Raw genomic sequence first — 19,839 nt, 5'->3', positions numbered from 1 at the left:
ATATTCAGACTATCTGTTGAAAACGTATAGTAGTCATACGGCCCCGCCCACTGAGATGTTTGCGGTGTGCCACCCTGCAGAGAGCCTGTGTGAGGAGGAACACAGATGGAAGCAGCCCAGCCCGTTATGGTGACGGCGCCGCAGGCAGAGACAAAAACAAAAAGAAATACCTCTTTAAAAGAAGTATTTTCTTTCACACCTTGAGAAACATAGTCCACACAGTGCTACAGGATTCCGGCTGGAAATTATTCACCACAGCCACTCGTTAATGAGGAAGGAGAGCCGGAGTGATGTTAGCCTTAGCTTAGCTTAGCTTAGCTTAGCTTTCTCTTAGCTCGATAAATGCATTCCTGTGTTTTTTGTATGTGCATCTCAGTTTCACACTTCTTTGTATTCAATCTGTTCAACTACGACACTGGCCTGTTGCTTGGAGGACGCGGTCCTGAGGTGAATCCCAGGATAGTTTGACGTACGGAACACAAGTCCAAACACAAGTTCTGTGTCGCTCCCTGCTCTGCTGATGTTCTTGTATGCAACTCCTACCTCAACTCAACAGTAACAACGTCCAGTCACACTCACTCTGCTCAGAACCTGTGGAAAAGATCGATGAATCTTTCTGGATGATCAGGATAAAGCTGATGTCCCGCTGTTCCACTTACTTTTGTGTTCCTGACATAATACCAGCCGTCTGTTTGCAGTTGTTGGATCCAGGTAGGTACAGTAAGAAGTGGGCTCTGGTGTCTGGCAGTAAAAGCGCCTCTTCAGCAGCTCTCAGATAGGGCTTTTCCACCAAATTACCAGGTTCTAGTTCAGGTTCTAGTCCAGGTTCTAGTTCAGGTTCTAGTTCAGTTCTTAATGAGCAGCTCCAAAGAAGTGGTTGTGATTTCCATTGTCATGGAGCCAGTAGAGCCAGGTCATGTCGTCACTCCAGAACGTGGTACGTCACTGGTTCCACCAACGTAGCGCCGGCAGGATCCAGGAACCAGGAGATGGACTGTACCAGTGGTTTGGTCCGGGTCGCTCCATCTAGTCTGACCTGAACCTCGGATGAAAACATTGAGTCTCCTCGTCGCTCTATTGCTGGTTTTTCACGTCCGTCTTGTTTTAGTCCGGAGCCCCGGAGTGGACATAGAGAAAATAATAATAATAATAATAATAATAATAATAATAATAATAATAATAATAATAATAATAATAATAACAAGAATGACCTTGGGTCTTATTTTTCACCATTCCAACATTCCATAGTGAATTTCTGCTCCTTTCACTTTATTTCTGGACGTGTCTGAATCAAAAGCTTCAACATGGAGGAATGGAGGTGTAGAATGATAGAACTGCTCTACAGCCGTTTCCATGGTAACCTAGGTAAACACTCTGATTAAAGTTCTCTTTCACATGAAGCCATTAAAAGACTCATTTTATTGTAAAAAACTTCAAGCTTTCATTTCCAGTAGTTTGTAGTTTGTTTAGTAGTTCCTGAGGAACCAAAAGTCTGGCTTCATTATAAAGAAGTTCTGTGGAGCGTCTCATAGCGGAGCGCCCCCTGCTGCCTCATGCAGACCTCAGCCTGCGGTCAGAACGCCAAACAAGACCTGGAGGTGAAGTCAGTTACAATGATGTCACCATGAAAAGCCTGAAAAAAACTGATTCTAGATTCTAGATCCACCAGCTGACGTAGTGTGACAGCAGGAGCTCTGCAGCTCAACACTTCAATTAGAGCCACGGCTCTCTGCTGCTGCCACATCCTCAGAGTGTGTGAGAGGAGCAGGGTGGATGAGGGGGGATTGTGGGCTCACAGTGCTGACACTGAGGGGTAGCTGTGGAGAACCTGTTGGTGGTCTTCTGTGTGAGCCTGCTGCTCCAGCTGGACGTCTTTCCTCTTCAGCTGGACCATCTCCTGCTGCAGCTTCTCCTCCACTCACCTGAGCTGCTGCTTCACTACACAGCATCTTTTCTGGATGAGACGGATCATCTGGGTGAAGCTCTCCTCATTGTGCTCCACTGCTTCATCAGCAGAGACATTGATGGCCTCCACCTGCTGCTGCAGAAGCTCCACCTCTTTCTCCAGCTCCTGGATTCTCTGCTGAATGTTCCGTCGACTGGCCTCCACCTTCTTCTGCTTCTCCCGCCTTCCTCCAGCAGCTGGGACTGTTCCATGGGCTCTGTGTTGGTCCATCGTGCAGAGGTAACAGATACACTGCTGATCAGTGCGACAGGAACTCTTCATCACCTCATTGTGACAAGAGCAGATGTTGTCCTGGAGATTCCTGGAGGGCTCCACCAGCTGCCGATTCTTTAATGGAGCAGCTCAGTAGTGAGGTTGGAGGTGTTTCTTACAGTAAGAGGCCAAACAGACAGTACTCCCAGTACAATCATCCCAGGCCACACCTTCAGGTCCAACATAGCAGAGATCCGCTGCAGCAGCTTGGAGTCTTCTTCACATCCTCCACATCCTCCTCCATCTTCTTCAGATCCTCCATCAACTCTGCTAACAGGATGTTTTTCTCCAGGTCTGGCCTCGGCCTGATCTCCTTCCTACACTGAGGGCAGCTGGAGCTTCCCTTGTTCTTCTCTTCATCCCAGTGTCTGGTAATGCAGTAGCTGTGTCCACAGGGAACCGCCACCGGATCCTTCAGAGATCCAGACAGATGGATCAAGAGAACTTTCCTGAATCCAGCTGAGCTCCTCTCTTTGGCATTTCCTCCTCTCTACAACAGTGTTTCTATGATTGCTCCATTTTCTGACCTTTAATTGAATTGAGTCTGTGTGTGTCTGGTTGTTTTTGAAATCGCTGACTGTGTCTTTTGTTTTGAATGTGTTCATCACCAGATAAGCTCATCAACCACCGGGCCGTGGCTGGTTTCACCCTCTCACTGACAGTAACACAGTCATCTGTGTGCTGAATGATGGTTCTGTTCATGTCTGCTGTGACACACGTCTGTAGAGAGGATGAATAATAGAGGCCAACACTGGGTCAGACCGGACCACATTCATGCTCACCCTGCAACCTTTCAGTTGAAAAGTCAAAATTCCAGCCCATCAAATTATTGTCAATGTCAAACTGCTCTAAAAGTCTTTTGGTGAAAAGACTTTTCACTTTTGGTGGGACTGGATTGTATTAAAAATGTTTTGAAGACATTCTCATAATCTATCATTTTGTTAAAATATTTTCCTCTTGATTAAACTAAACAGGCGTGAACATCTTAATCTGTTAATCTGAAGTCATCTAACCCCCCCCCCCCCCACATTTCCCAAGCAGTTGTCCATGATTACCTTCATGGTTTTCTCAGTTAGTCTTCACCAAAATAATGAGCATTGTGTTGAATGTTGTGTCTTCCACAGTAAAATGGCTGATGCTGAGAAAGAGACGCCGCCGGCAGCAGGGAGCCTCTCTGCAGGCCAACTGCAGTCCCACTTCAAGATGGAGCCCAAGACTTTAGGGGTGAGCACCCAACTTTACACTTTGACAAGACTGATGAGAGGAAAAGTGGATTACAGTCATTCACATATATGTGTTGGGATTTATGGTTGGTTATTAGCATTAAATTACTGTAAGTAATTGATTACTGAAAGTAATAAATCACTGGAAGTAATAGATCACTGGAAGTATCCATCCATCCATCCATCCATCCATCCATCCATTGTCCACCTCTTATCCGGGGCCGGGTCGTGGAGGCAGCAGTCTAAGCAGGGATGTCCAGACTTCCCTTGCCCCAGACACATCCTCCAGCTCTTCCGGTGGGACCCCAAGGCGTTCCCAGGCCAGCCGAGAGACATAGTCTCTCCAGCGTGTCCTAGGTCTGCCCCGAGGCCTCCTACCGGAGGGACATGCCCGGAACACCTCACTAGGGAGGTGTCCGGGGGGCATCCCAAACGGATGCCCAAGCCTCAGTTGGCTCCTCTGGATGTGAAGGAGCAGCGGCTCTACTCTGAGCTCCTCCCTGGTGACTGAGCTCCTCACCCTATCTCTAAGGGTGCGCCCAGCCACCCTACGGGGGAAACTCATTTCAGCCGCTTGTATCCGGGATCTCCTTCTTTCGGTCATGACCCAAAGCTCATGACCATAGGTGAGGGGAGGAAGGAAGATCAACCGGTAAATCCAGAGCCTCGCCTTTTGGCTTCGCTCCTTCTTCACCACGACGGACTGATACAGCGACCGCATAACTGCAGACGCTGCACCGATCCGCCTGTCGATCTCACGCTCCATCTTCCCCCCACTCGTGAACAAGACCCCGAGATACTTGAACTCCTCCACTTGGGACAAGGGCTCTCCACCGACCTGAAGGGGGCAAGCCACCTTTTTCTGGTGGACAACCATGGCCTCGGATTTAGAGGTGCTGATCCTCATCCCAGTTGCTTCACACTCGAATGCGAACCGTGCCAGTGCACACTGAAGGTCCGGGTTTGATGAAGCCACCAGGACCACATCGTCTGCAAAGAGCAGAGATGAGATCCTGTGGTCTCCAAACCGGACCCCCTCCGGTCCCTGGCTGTGCCTAGAAATTCTGTCCATTTAAGTTATGAACAGAACCGGTGACAAAGGACAGACCTGCTGGAGGCCAACGTGCACTGGGAACAGGGAACTAACTGTGGCTGTGTGAGCTAATCTGATCAGATAACAGGAGTGGCGGGGGAGATGCACACGGCTGAGTTAGTGAAAGGGAGAGGGGGGGGGGGGGGGGGGGGGGGAAGAGAAAGACAGAGAGTTCTGGTGAGGCTCGGTTCTGAACCCTGGTTCCTCCACACAGAGCTACCAGTGGGCCTGGAGCTCACTTGGACCTCTGGTTCTGAGGTGGAAAGGGTTAGGGTTAGGGTTCGCGTCTCCAGAATCTCCCAAAAAAAGGAAACGGGAAAAGAGTACAAGTCGTCTAAACTGTGTCCTGCTCGTCCAGTGGGCTGAACTGGGTTTGGTCCTATGGTTCCACTTTTGTGCTCTCTCTTCCGTCCCCAGGTGGCAGGGACATGTGTCCCTCTTGGTGGTCGGATTGAGAAGCAGGGGGCAGTTGGTCGGAAAAGAGTCTCACCAAGTTGAATTTTGGACCCCTGTGGTGTCCGGGTCGGGTTCGACCATCACCATTTGTTGCCAACCTGGGGGGGTTGGAGACTTCCTGGGGTCTTTGGCCTCTTCCCTGCCATTTTATGGCCTGTTCATTGTCCCTGGTGTTTCTCCTCTGGGGGAGAAACTTCTGGAGGAGTTCAGTGGATCTTCAGCCCAACATATGCACCATTGGAAGTGAGCATTGATTTACTTTTATTGTCCCCGTGGGGACATTTTTTCTGGAGCAGCAGTTTAAAAGGCTTTATTATTATGTAAGCAAAGCTCTTTCCAGATAAGGCAAGAGAAACTTCCCACTGGTGAAAGAGTGAAGGCCAATTCATCCTCCTTCAGAAGAAGAACACTCGGCACTCAACAGTCTTGCCAAACAAACAACATTGTTTACTTCAGCCAGCTGCTGCAGTGTGGTCCCTGAACTCTTGTGTGATTGGTCAGATTGTCTTTGTTTACTTCCACATTCTGCCACAAGTCCGTCACAGGAGCCGCATGTTTTGCCACCTGCTGCATGTTCCAGCTCGCTAATGACTGTATCAGCCATATTTTAATCATGTTTAGCATGTAGCCTGGCTACTGTCTGAGCCCAAAGCTCGTTAGCATGTAGCATGTAGCACGTGATTTGCCTGAGCGCATCTGTCAGGGCTGCCAGCTCCTGCAGTTAAAACCGTTAAAACCATAAAAACCAACATGCAACATGGCGGCTCGTTCACAAACTTTCTCTTTCATTACTGAAACAGTTCAGAGAAATGTATTTCTGAAAACATCTGAAGTGAGAAAAAAACTGCAGTTGAAAAGTTAAAATGCTGCTTCACAGTGTGGCTGTTGCGAGGGGCGTGGCCTGTTGCGAGGGGGCGTGACATGTTCTGAGGGGGCGTGGCCAGCAAGTCCGTCAGCTTCTTCTGGGAGTATTAACTGTCCTGACGAACAAGCATTCTTTAGCAGCTGGCTGACGTCACTGCGTCTCATCGCACCATGATTGGTCAAAATGGCAGAAAAGTTGCAGGGATTGGTTAAAGCTGCAGGCCGAGATAAAATCGGGTTAGGGTTAGGATTAGGGTTAGGGTTAGGATTAGGGTTAGGGTTAGAATCTGCTGAATTTTGCTTTAATAGTTGTGATGGAGACATTATGAATCCTGGAGGGTCTGGATAGAGAGTGGTAGTAAACTGGAGCTGGTGGAGGATGAGCGGAGGCCAGGAGGTGGAGCCCAGGACGCTCGGCTCCACCTCAGCAGGACGGAGAAAACCACAGGATCTGATCCGTGGAGAACACAAGGATCACCTGATCACCTTGAGATTTTAAATTCAGCGGGCTTCGAGCTCTAATGGTGTCTCTCTGTCTCTGCTTGTTGTACCGACACTCGTCTCTCTCCAGGCCATCCAAATCGTCATCGGAGCCTTGATCCTGTGTCTCAGTGCCTCGGTGCTCCAGATCTACGAGGTGCATTTCACTGGAGACGTGTCCCTCCTCCTGATCGTCGTCTTACAGGTTGGTCTGAAGCTTGTGCTTCACTGAAGTCCTTGACGTCTGGTCTGTGCTTATTATTGGGGTTATAGTTAAATTGGAATATTGAGACCTTCCTGATGATGGAGTTCTTTGCGTTGTTCGGTTCCAGGTGACCTTCTCTGGCTCGGTGCTGATCCACAGTGGGAGGAGACCCACTCTGTTTTGGGTGAGTTTTCCTTTTCCTCTCTGATTCCAGAAGCACTATTGTTATAATCACACATAAAATCTCTAAGCAGTGGTTTACATTCCAGCCCCAACATCTTAAGTTTCCTCGTCAAAGTCTGTAAGACTTCTGCTGGAAACCAAGAACCCAGAACACAAAGGGCATATTCTGCTTCACTCATTAGACAGAAAGATAAAAGAATCACAAGAACTATTAAGCATCTCTCTCTCTCTCTCTCTCTCTCTCATTCTGTCTACCTCTCTCTCTCTCTCTCTCTCTCTCTCTCTCTCTCTCTCTCTCTCTCTCTCTCTCTCTCTCTCTCTCTCTCTCTCTCTCTCTATATATATATATAGTGTAATGATCCTTAACGTTCCATAACATAACTGTTTGTTTGTTTGTTTGAAATGTTTATTTCGAATATCAAGGTACGAAACCCCCCAAAAATAAGGAAAAAAGAAAAACAACAACAAAGTTTTCCTCTCAAATAAATAAATAAATGAATAACAGTAATAATAATATAAAAATAAATCAAGAATATTCGAAAAGGAGTGAGAAGAAGTAAAACTTATTTACTCCCACCCCTTGTCTTAAAGTAAATAGCATAATTAACTTCCTTCCATCTCTTACATACATACATGGACACACACACACACACACACACACACACACACACACACACACACACACACACACACACACACACACACACACACACACACACACACACACCCACATACAGCCACATGTCCTGTACAGTACATAGAATATACATATCTACAGACGGACATAAACACCTATACCCACACACAAGCACACATAGTACACATATTGTACACACATCATACATAATGCGTATGTTGTGAGTAAGATGTACTTAACATTCTATAATATATGCACACCTAATTAAACACTCATGCTAAATGCATTATTACATATAAACGTACACACATCGCCTAATACCTTCGTCCATTAACACATGTACAGTCCCACATATAAATCTACATGTACCATACAAGCACAATACACAAACACTACAAGCAAGACGAGCAAAACTAATCAATGCATGGAAAGAAACGAACAATAGAAATAACCAAAATAATAGACGAGACATTTGCCCCTAAAGTAGCCTAGTGATTGTCCACACCTTCTTCATCCTCATACCTTTTGAAAATCATATTTTTATACAGCATTTTAAATGGTCTCATATTTGGACATTGCTTCAGTTCCACACTAAACCCGTTCAGTAGTCTCAGCCCGCATACTGAGAGACAAAACCCTTTTCTGGTCGTACGAAATCTTTAAAGTTACATTTCCTGCTTAGATTGTGACGCTCTTCATCACTGTTGAACAATTGTTGAATATTCCCTGGTAGTAGATGATGTTTTGCTTTGAACATTGTTTATGCTGTTTGGTACTGCACAGTGTCAGTCAGCTTGAGTAATACTGTGTTTGTGCTGTCTGGTACTGCACAGTGTCAGTCAGCTTGAGTAATACTGTGTTAGTGTGTTCCTGATGAGCGGCTGTGTGAAGGATCCGTATTTCTCTTTTCTGAAGGATATTTATTGAAGAGAATGTGGTTTTGTAGTTGTTGCCCCAAACTAATAATGCCATGATGATGCAGTATAATCCAGGGACATTCATTGGTATTTGTCTAGTTCAGTGATGCTACGTATGCAGATGACTCTGGCTTCCTCGGGGGTCCCGTTCAGTTTTATGAATACTTTGCAATTTGAAGTCTGTGTGTTTTGTATTTTTCTCTGTTTTTTGAGTCGTGGTGCTCCAGGCTAAATCAGAATTGTGTTTGGAGAGGTGCTCGTTCATGAAAACATTCGTTCCCTTCAGCTTCCTGCCTTGTTTCAGCAGGGCCATTTAGTATTTTCTGTTTGTGAACCGGAGTATTACCGCTGGTTTCTCACTGGCGTTTCTCCTGGTCAGTTGGACTGTCATTACAGTCCAACTCCGTCCCCTTGGACCCCCCCCCCCAGAACTTTACCAGACTCCGTCCCTCCATCACTACCGAAAAACTAAACTCCAACACCTCCTCCACCCTCTAGAACCAGGCTCTGGACTATGGGGGATCAGGTGGTGCTCCACACAGCCTCCTCAGTCTTAGGCCTCTTTTAAAAAGCACTTGAAAATCTTCCGTTTTAAAGTCTTTTAACTCTCTTTAATGACTTTTTAACTTTTAGGTGTTTGTGTTACTTTTTGCTCGTAGCACATTTAGAATTTTTAGTGAAAAGTACTGTATGTTAGAAATAAAATGTAGTATTGTTATTATGCGTATTATACTCGTTTTCGTTCATGCAAATGCAGATTTAGAGAAGTTTGTTGTTTCTTTTGTTGTTTTATTCATCTAAATGTTTCTTTTATTTCTTTTTTTATGTTTGTGGTTTTGAAATAAAGGTTCATTCATTCATTCATTATGAACTCGAGCCTCACCACTCACCAAATATACATGGGGCTACTTCTCTACTAAACATTACATCCAACAACCATGGTATCTATTGGGCTGAAGATGATCCTGATTGGTGTTGTGCTGAGAGCCAAAGTAAGTCAACCAGTTCATAGTGTCTCAGCGTCAGTCTGATGAAAACGTGGAGGCTGAGGTTTTGGGAATGAAAAAGATGGACAGGATGAAAGATGAGCACATCAGATGGACCGCTCAGGTCAGACAGCTGAGAGATGAAGCCACAAAAGGCTGAGGTGGTTTGTCCCTTGAGGACAGATGCTATATTGGACAAAAGGATGTTGACGTTAAAGACGTCGGTTAGAAAACAAAGTCAGAGAAGATTCATGGATGCAGTGAAGGAAGGTACTGTATGGAGATGTTTGATGAATCAGTGTGGGAGACAGTGGAAGTGTTGAGAGGAAGATGATCTGCTTTGACGGCCACTGAAGAGAGCGGATAAAGATGTGGACTCCACCAGGAGTGTAAGACATTCCATTGAGAGCTGGACCGTCTCTCTTGGCTGCTGAATATCTGCCTGGACCTCACGGTGTTGAAGGTTGCAGAGCAGGAACAGCGAAGCTCAGGTGTTTCTGAAAGAGGGCGTTCCGAGTTACCGAGGCTGAAACGCAGGGCGGTGGCTTCAGGTGCCTTGGAACAGAATGAGCTTTGTTCCCAGTGATGCGTCCAGATGTTGGTACTGTTTGCTGTTCTGGCCCCGGGTCGGGTTCCTGGGTCACACTGAGGAAACAGAGCCTCCAGTCTGATGTTCTTGGATCCTGGAGGATAGAAAACTGTGAAGCCAGACGTCACATAGCAGTTTTTTACTATGAATGTGTGTACGTTGAGCCTTAACAAAGACTTACTGTGAAGCTGCGAACACCAACATGCAGATGTGCTGCTGTTTCTGGACTCTGTAACACTCCAGTGATGATATTTCCAACTCATCATTTCTGAAGGTGAAATTCGTCCTGGTGCTGCATCTCATCAGTGCTGCGTTTTCCACGGCCGCCCTGGGTCTGATGTCCAAACATCTCCCGTACCGCCAGGACTCCTACCACTGTGAACACTGCCGCCGGCTGGAGCTGCACGCAGTGGTAACGTGACGCACGCGTCTCTATTCATTTATCTACTTTCCACGGTGAAAAGCCAAACACAGCGCAAGTTAGGAGGAGAGTCTCTAAACACCTGGCAGTTCTGCTCTCTGTTGGCCACGCCCCCAGACTCAGTCAGACAGGTGCTGCACACCTTTCAGTCACACGTTAACTGTGTTGTAATTGGCTGGGGGAAATCTGTTGGGGTGTACTAAATCTTGCCTGGTGCAAGAATGAAACAATGTTCGCAGATCAGAAGTAGAAAAACTTTCTGAGCCAAATCAAACCTGTGTGGTATTTCACAGTTACAGTTACAGTCACTGTACTTCTTCTTCTTATGAGGAGATGTCAAGGCACTACAGCATCTGTCTTCACTCTCTGCAAGAATTTCTTCTCACAAATCTTGTTGCACCTAAAAGTTAAAGATTTACCCAAACTTCACCAAATATTCCTTTACCACCTAAATATCTACATCTGTTTCAAACGTCGTCACGCGGCCTTACGTCGTTGTGGTTGTTAATCAATACATCCAGTAGAGGGCAGTAGAGAAATGTAGGGGGCAGTAGATGGCAGTGGAGGTAAACAGGGGACAGCTGGGGGCAATAAAGGAAAGTAGGGGGCAGTAGATGGCAGTGGAGGTAAAAGTTTCCCCAAGTGTGTGTGTGCGTGTGTGTGTGTGTGTGTGTGTGTGTGTGTGTGTGTGTGTGTGTGTGTGTGTGTGTGTGTGTGTAATACGTGTGCTGACTTGTAGGATGAGACCATGAGGTGAACTGTCCTCAGAAGGACAGAAGATGAAGGACTGGAAAAGAGCAGGCAGATGTCCCAGAGTCCTGCAGCCTCCTGCCCGTCAGGCTGTTTGGACTCTGACAGTTTTAATCTGGAAGTAGATCCACAGGAAGCAGATCCACAGGAAGCAGATCCACAGGAAGTAGAGCCACAGGAAGTAGATCCACAGGAAGCAGATCCACAGGAAGTAGAGCCACAGTAAGCAGATCCACAGGAAGTAGAGCCACAGGAAGTAGATCCACAGGAAGCAGATCCACAGGAAGTAGAGCCACAGGAAGTAGATCCACAGGACGCAGATCCACCGGAAGTAGAGCCACCGGAAGTAGATCCACAGGAAGCAGATCCACAGGAAGCAGATCCACAGGAAGCAGAGGTCAACCAGATGCTGTGATGTCAAATGACAGCAGCCCAGAGCAGTCCTCCCCCGAACTTACTCACACTTGATGCACACAAGTCTGGCCGAGCTCAGCTTCTCACTGAGAGTCGCTGTCTCAGCCTGTCACATGATCTTCATCAATAATCAATAAATAGTGAGTGTGTGTTGTGAAAAGCAGACTCCATGTCTCTTTGTCTTCACTGTCCACTGCAGCAACATTGTTTCAGGAAATGCACTGGGCTGATCGAGCAAAAGTGTAAAGTAAGTGACTGAATATTGTTCAACTCATTAGTTATGCATGTGTGAGACAGAGTGTGTGTGTGTGTGTGTGTGTGTGTGCGTGTGTGTGTGTGTGTGTGTGTGTGTGTGTGTGTGTGTGTGTGTGTGTGTGTGTGTGTGTGTGTGTGCGCTGGTGTGTGACCCTGCATCCTCTCTGGCCTCCAGCTGCTGATCGACGGCATCCTGGCCACGCTGGTCATCTTCCTGGTTCTGGAGCTGCTCATCTGCACCACGGCCATGTTGTTTGGCCTCAGCGTGCTGGCTGCTGGCGGGCGGCAGGTCAGAGGGAAATTACTGCTTCCACCTTCACTAATACTCCCTTTTACTCTCCAAAACTATCCTTCATGTTGAGTTCATACATTTGATCACTATTTGAGTCTGTTTGGTAAACTGGACCATTGCTGCTGCTTGTTTGAAATGTTTCAGGTATTTGAGCTCTTTGCTCCCTTTCACCTGCTATGATCATTTATGGTGTTTTCACACTTGCTCCTACTCAGCCCCACTCACCTCCACTTGCTTTGCCTTGCCTTGCCTCTGCTCCACTTGCCTCGTTTTCCATTACAGTATGGCCACGGTGTGGGCAGAGTCGTCTGAGCTTTTCCCCGTCGTGTACAACAAACGACGCAGAGCGAACATCCATTGGGAATCAGCTCAAATAGTAAATTAAATAGTGAATATTTTTATATGTCTAATAATGATATTACAAAATGTGGATCGTTACAGTCGTGCTTCACTGTCCAGTGTTTCGGTTTCACTGGTGCCCCTGTTAACTGGTGACTTCTGCCAGCAGCCGTTAGCAGCAGCTGATGTTAAAATAAGAAACGCTACGATACTTTAAACTTCAATGTACTTAAACGATGTTCTCTAGGACAGCTGACCGATTCTGGTCGGGTTTCTGCTGCGAAAAGGAGAGGCTGGAGGAATCCGGTCACCACTTAACAGGGGAACCAGTTAATGCAAAACACCGTGGCTCGGACACCTCCTGGTAGCGTCGCTCCGTGGAGCTCCTGAATCCTCTGGTCGCCTCCAGACAGAGGAACGTCTGCCGGTCGGCAACGTTCTGGTTCTGATCGGGTTTGAAAATGGTAGCAGGAAAATACATGTAAGCAGGTACTAACACGTACAGGACTCAAGTCGAGGTGGGCTGAGTAGGAACTAGTGGAATTAGTAACTTTAAGTTATTTGACCACAATGAGCTGATTTCACACCAACCAAGTCATAAAGCCTTTTAAGATGTTTTACCAGTTTTAAATATTTGCTTTTGTCAGCTGTTTGATTAGTTTAAGACTTTTAGTCAGAGATGTTTCAGTCTGAGATGTTTCAGTCTGAGATGTTTTAATCTGAGATGTTTTAATCTGAGATGTTTCAGTCTGAGATGTTTCAGTTACAGACCACAGATCAGTTTGTGATTGTACTATCAATAGATAACAGGAGTGTTGGTGTGAAACTTCTGTTTGCTTGTGTTTGTGTTTGTCAGACTCCCACCAATAAACCTGCCTACCCTCAAAGTCGCCCCCCGCCTGCCCCAGCAGTGTCTGGAGGTCCTGGTCCTGCTGGTGCTGCTGGTCCTGCTGTTCTGGTAGCCCAGGTGGCTGCAGAACCTTCTCAGGTAACAGGAGTCGGTTCTACCATGCAGGACAAGTATTGATCACCTGGTTTGATTTGGTATCAGCTGCTGGGGGAGAGGAGGCTGGGCGGAGCTGCTTCTGCCTGGAGCTTCTGATTCCAGAGACAGTCTCTGTCTGACAACACAACACCAGTCTGACAACACAACACCTGTCTGACAACACAACACCTGTCTGACAACACACCAGTCTGACAACACAACACCAGTCTGACAACACACCACCAGTCTGACAACACAACACCTGTCTGACAACACACCAGTCTGACAACACACCACCAGTCTGACAACACAACACCAGTCTGACAACACAACACCTGTCTGACAACACAACACCAGTCTGACAACACACCTGTCTGACAACACAACACCAGTCTGACAACACACCAGTCTGACAACACAACACCTGTCTGACAACACAACACCTGTCTGACAACACAACACCTGTCTGACAACACACCAGTCTGACAACACAACACCTGTCTGACAACACAACACCAGTCTGACAACACACCAGTCTGACAACACAACACCTGTCTGACAAACACACCTGTCTGACAACACAACAACTGTCTGACAACACAACACCAGTCTGACAACACACCACTTGTCCCGGGTCACCGCCACAGCAAACAGGTGAACCAGACCTCACCTGGAGAGGTTTCCTCTTCTCACAGAACCACAAAGTAACTACTCTTCTAGAGTTCTGCTTCATATCCAGTGGCTCCAGGATTTCACTGCCTTTTCTGATTGTTACTAAAATCCCTGATTTTGCGGAGTTTTTCCAGAAAGTTGAGATATAAGTTGCTGTTTGTGGTGAAATTCAATTCAATTCAACTTTATTTATATACCGACAAACACAACAGTCACCTCAAGGCAGTTTTACATAGAAAACCAACAATTAACCATGAGCAAGAAGAAGAAACCTGCAGAACCAGGCTCAGAAGAGAACTTGCAGAGTCAGACTCAGAGGGGAGAAACCTGCAGAACCAGAGTCAGAGGAGAATCTGCAGAACCAGACTCAGGAGGCTACATTGCGAGAACAAGTGAAAGTTTTGATGAATAGTTTTGATTTGTAACAGTAATTCAATATTGTTTTGTAAAATGAGAAATTAAAATTCTGAATTAATGAAATACTTTGAAGAACAAAAACACTGAAAACGGTTCTTTCTATCACCTTAACATGACAAACCAGAGACACGAGGACCACAAATCTGTCATAAGACAGGCTTTACTGAGGCTGACAGCTTCTAAAGTTTCATTTGTACAGTAGTTTAGAAACGCACAAAAAAAACTAACTTGTGTCGTATTTATGATCTTTTAATTACAATTTATGGTGTTAAACATTTCATGACATTATCAGCTGTTTTTGTACATGAAGGAACATCTGAACCTCTTTCTAAGCAGTTTAGATTTTCTCCTCCTATTTTAAAAGCTTTTTTCGTCTGCGACTGACACACCACTCCGCTGCTCTGCACTGCCCCCTGCAGTCTGGGAGCAGCGGACTGACACACCACTCCGTTGCTCTGCACTGCCCCCTGCAGTCTGGGAGCAGCAGCCTGGTGGAGCATAAAGCCACACGTTCATACAGGAACCATCATCCTGCCTTAAAGAGCAGAAAACAGGAAGTGAACAGACCCTGAAGAGACTCTGGTCCAGATCAAACAGGATGTGAACAGACCTTCAGTGAGTTGGCGAGTTGCTGCGTTGCCTCTTGGCTGCAGCAACTGTGCTGCTTCTTGTCTGAATGATGTTTGAATTCTTCATGTTTTTGAAGAACCTCTGCTCCTCCTGGTAAAGTCAGCAGATCTGCAGGATTTTGATTGGTCAGACGCAGCAAGCTCCTCCCCTTTCGTGCAGACTGATCATGATGGGAAAACGTTAGGTACGTCCAAAAAGTCCCTCCTATCTCCTTATCTATGGACGTTACCTTAACCCCTGGATGAGGTCACGGGGTTAAGGAAAGGTGTTAGGAGGCTTCCTAAAGGAGTTAGGAAAGGTGTTAGGAGGCTTCCTAAAGGAGTTAGTAAAGGTGATCACGGTGGTGAGGCAGTCAGACCCTCACTTATTGAGGTCATAATAATGCGACGCCGGCAAAAGTCAGTGACGTCTGCAATGGTGGGGAAAGAACTACAGGTTTCTGAAAATGGACTACAAAAAGTTCATCTGGGTTCTAGATGATTTCAAGTTGTTCTAGGCAGATTATTGCTTTGGTAACTTACATGATCTGCTCCTTTTTCAGTCATCCTGAGTTTCCCTGAACGCTCCGATGAGCGGGTTCCTTTAAATGTTGTCGCCGCAAGGAATTGTGGGGGAACATGAGCTGGTCTCCTTTGGTAAAGGAAGCATCAGTGGTTCCTAGGCTAAAGGAGGTTCTAAAGGAAGCATCAGTGGTTGCTAGGCTAAAGGAGGTTCTGAAAGAAGCATCAGTGGTTCCTAGGCTAAAGGAGGTTCTAAAGGAAGCATCAGTGGTTCCTAGGCTAAAGGAGGTTCTAAAGGAAGCAACGAGCCTCCTTTCCTTTGCATATTGAGAATTCAGACAGTCCTTATCATAGCCGCCACACAGAACACTTCTGGGGTTAAGGAGAAGTAGATGGAGAAGGAGACAGGAAGGACTTTTCGGACGTACCCTCAGACCTCCATCAGGCTGTTCATCCATCAAGTCATTGATTGATCTTTGATCTTATTGACTATCAGTGTCCTGTTTCAAGATGCTTTTCCACCGAGAAAGCAATCTCCATAGACGTTCAAAACACGTCTAAGACACGTCCAAGACACGTCCGTCTGTCCAGGCCGTAATCTGGACGTCTGTTTATCAACAGAACTCGTGGAAAATAGATGTTTTAACGGGCCGTAATCTGGATTCTATCTGACACCACAACTAGTTGACAAATGACATGAAAACAAAATGATGGACATCAAAGACCCAGAATCAGTTGAAAGGTCACAAGCTTCTGTTCAGTCCAACTGGCTGTAGGATTATTGATTAGTCATTAAAATATTGAAGTAGATCATGACAGACAAGAGGAGACAGGATGTGAAGTTTAATGGACAATGCCTGAGTTATGACCATTTATTGTTTTGGTCACAAGGTATTGAACTTTTCAAGTCTCCATGGAGACCTGTCCACTTTGAGAACCTTTCGTCTTGTGAATACTACTCTGTTCATGAGTAAATGTTTTATCAGCACTGTCAACTGTCAAATTGTCTCATTGGTCCAGTGGTTAGAGCTCATAGTTAGAAGGTTGTGGGTTGAAATCCAGCTGGAAATGTTTGTAGAGTTTACTTGTATGAGTGTGGGTTCTCTGGTTTCCTCCCACATTCCTAAAACATGCATGTGATTGTAATTAGTAATGCTAAATTACTCCTGTAAGTACCTTGTGATAGACTGAGGACCTGTCCTTTTTCTTTTGAAATGTATTTTCATTGACGTCCAGACAAGACGTTGATACGACGTCTAAGAAAGACGTCTAAAAAACTTTCCTTCAGGCCCCTCTGAGGACGTCCTCTGGGTGTGTAGAGACGACGTCTTTTAACCTGTTCTGGACTTTTTGCTCAGTGGGTTCATAATCTCTGACCTCTGTGTCTCCAGGTGGAAGTGTTTGTGACTGAACCTGATTCTGACCAGGTGGAAGACCTCCCCTCCCCCCACACTGAGCCCCAGGTGGAGCCCATCGAGGGGGTCACCTCTGAGCCCTGAGACCAGCTTCAGCCTGGACCCAGGACCTGGACCTGGACCCAGACCCTGAACCTGGACCCACCCTGAACCTGGACCCGCCCTGAATCTGGACCTAGACCTTGAACCTGGACCCGCCCTGAACCTGGACCTAGACCTTGAACCTGGACCCACCTTGAGCAAATGTGATTGTTATGATATCACTTCCTGTTATTGGCTCCCTTCTTAAGACCAGTGAGACTGGAGACAGTAGATGAACTGACGCCGAGTATGTTGGTATGGTCACCACTGATAGAGTCAATATATAATATATCATATATAGAAAAATGTTCTTGTTCCACCTTTAACCTCCTGCAGAGTGCGTAGTGAGAGCGCACCAAGATTTCCACACAAAGTCTGGAATTGATCAACTCATTCTTATACGTAGGAATGTCCGTAAATATAAACTCAACTCTGACCAGCTTCCGCCTCTAGTGGTAGAAAAGTGAAACTACAAATAGAAAGCATTTGGAGAGCCACAGCAGCTGCTCAACAAGCTCAAACCTCACACATGTCCCTGTTTCCTTCAAATTTAAATGCTCAATTCGCTATTTCATCTCGTTAGCAGCAGACGTACTGTGTGGTGTGAAAGGCTATAAAAGGCCGCTGTGACAGCTATTTTATAAATGTAGGTTCCTGCCATGGGTCATCTTACACCGTTGGAAGTTTTGGGGAACCATGCACTCTGCAGGAACAAGCTGATCTGTATCCTGAGGAACCAGAGTGGGTTCTCAACGGACAGAGGCCTCGTAAGAATTGCTGTCACATGTGGAGGCTATGGTTGTCCAGTGGTACAGTCCTCACCGCCGCCGGAGGCCGGGTTTCCATTCCCAGCAAAAACACAATTTGTTTATTAAAATTTTCATTGGCTATTATTGGATTTTGGCCAAGATTTACGCCCTCTATTGGAGCGAGACGAGAATAGCCGGAGCCATCCCAATCCACATCCGAGTTTAACATTAAACACCTCCTGCTGGCGACCTCTCCTCCGACCCAGAAGAATTAACTGTGGAGGGTACCTTCTCCCGGGCAACATTTTTCCTTTTGTTGGTTCTCCCAGAATTCATTGTCCCAAACAATATTTTCTGGTTTGCTTCAACCTCAATGAAGAGTGCCTTAGTTTCAGTTTCAGAAAAGCCATGACGATGAAAGGTGAGGAAAAAATATATATTTATAAAGAAGTGTGTTGTTACCATATATGGTTAATTGGAGGTGTGTTGTTGCCATATATGGTTAATTAGAGGTGTGTTGTTACCATATATGGTTAGTTGGAGGTGTGTTGTTACCATATATGGTTAATTGGAGGTGTGTTGTTACCATATATGGTTAGTTGGAGGTGTGTTGTTACCATATATGGTTAATTGGAGGTGTGTTGTTACCATATATGGTTAGTTGGAGGTGTGTTGTTGCCATATATGGTTAGTTGGAGGTGTGTTGTTTCCATATATGGTTAGTTGGAGGTGTGTTGTTGCCATATATGGTTAGTTGGAGGTGTGTTGTTGCCATATATGGTAGTGTTTCTGAAGGGAAATGATCCAGAAAGTTTACGAACACAGTGACTAAGAGCAAGGGGGATTTATTAACACCGATGACTTAGTGATGTGTGTACAACCCACATACAGAATTCAATTCAATTCAATTCAATTCAAAACAAACAGAATCATTTCAGGGTACTTTCACAAAGAAAACTCAACAATTCCACATGAACAAGCATGTGGGAAGGAAAGACTCACGTTTTTATAGGAAGAAACCTGCAGAACCAGATTCTACTTATCAGATAGATAGATAGATAGATAGATAGATAGATAGATATCGGTTGGTTGACCCCAGCATAGGCACTGACCCCCTGATGCTCCAGCACCAACTGGAAAGGTTGCCGATCAAAAATAAAATAACACCGATCAACTTAACATATTTTGAAAAATGTATTATTTTGAATAGGATTCGAACCCCAGACCCCACATGGCGACTACATATGTGACTTCCATTCTTACTGGCTTTGACTCATTTGAATCTTTTTGATAAAACTTGACCTTTGCCCTCCAGGCAGGAGGCTCCTGTCCGACCCGGAGCAGATCAGAACCCTGTGGGTGTTCAGTAGTTTAGATAATCACCTGTCTTGATAGTTGCTCTTTAAACTCTTATTTTGACCATTTTGATAAAATCACCTGTGGATTTCTTCTGCTGGACACCGTGTGCTGTCACTTTGCAGAGATAACCTTGGGAAAATGAAAGTCTTTTCAGAGTTTGACCTTCCAGTTCCTTTCATTGAAACCAAGCCTCTGGAAGAGCGACAATAACTGCAGGAATTCTGGACAAAGTCCTTAAATCTTCTCTCAATGTTTTACACTGAACATGTTCATTTCGCCTGCTGAGCAGCTTTTATGACATGTGAACCTTTTTGTTGATGTGGAAGGCTCACTATGTTTAGTTCCTCAGATTTCATGGTCAAACTGTATTGATCGAAGTCTTTGTGAAACCACAGGATGGCATGAACACATGAACACATGACTGTATAACGACAACATTAGACAATGAAATCACAGTAAAAAAAGTCTTTTAAAACCCAGAACAGATTCATCTTTGTCTGATCATCATTTTAACCCTTTATGAGACAAGTTATCGTCACTTCCAGCTTCAACTTCTTCATTTTAGTGAAATATCCCTTAAATATCGCTATACACACACACACACACACACATATATATATATATCACAACACAACTGAGTAAAAGCTTACTCAAAGTTTAATACAAATGTTAAGAGATTATATGAGATGTCTGGTGTGTGTGTGTGTGT

General features: G+C 45.6%; 1 protein-coding gene and 1 pseudogene across 4 annotated transcripts in view; one reads left to right on the top strand and one right to left on the bottom strand.

Annotated features, from left to right (window-relative positions):
* Positions 1 to 19,608, top strand: part of LOC308122423 (uncharacterized protein) — a 21,210-nt gene extending 1,602 nt beyond the window's left edge. The window contains exons 2-9 of one of the 3 annotated variants that reach the window (XM_080484210.1): positions 3,343 to 3,442; positions 6,426 to 6,539; positions 6,667 to 6,723; positions 10,126 to 10,263; positions 11,636 to 11,683; positions 11,867 to 11,980; positions 13,179 to 13,310; positions 16,918 to 19,608. In XM_080484210.1, the coding sequence (XP_080340336.1) occupies positions 3,347 to 3,442; positions 6,426 to 6,539; positions 6,667 to 6,723; positions 10,126 to 10,263; positions 11,636 to 11,683; positions 11,867 to 11,980; positions 13,179 to 13,310; positions 16,918 to 17,025 (807 nt within the window). In that variant the 5' untranslated portion in view covers positions 3,343 to 3,346 and the 3' untranslated portion in view covers positions 17,026 to 19,608. The remainder of the gene's footprint in view (positions 1 to 3,342; positions 3,443 to 6,425; positions 6,540 to 6,666; positions 6,724 to 10,125; positions 10,264 to 11,635; positions 11,684 to 11,866; positions 11,981 to 13,178; positions 13,311 to 16,917) is intronic. The other 2 variants (XM_080484211.1, XM_080484212.1) reach the window with 2 other exon arrangements.
* LOC308122518 (tripartite motif-containing protein 29-like) lies at positions 1,793 to 2,698 on the bottom strand (annotated as a pseudogene). Its single transcript has one exon. The product of its transcript is annotated as a tripartite motif-containing protein 29-like (transcript).
* Positions 19,609 to 19,839: the final 231 nt, after the last annotated feature.

Source organism: Lipophrys pholis, assembly GCF_963383615.2.
Source record: "Lipophrys pholis genome assembly, chromosome: 17".
NCBI lineage: Eukaryota > Metazoa > Chordata > Actinopteri > Blenniiformes > Blenniidae > Lipophrys > Lipophrys pholis.
The sequence above is the reverse complement of the archived record's forward strand: the minus strand, read 5'-3'. Positions and strand labels throughout refer to the sequence as shown.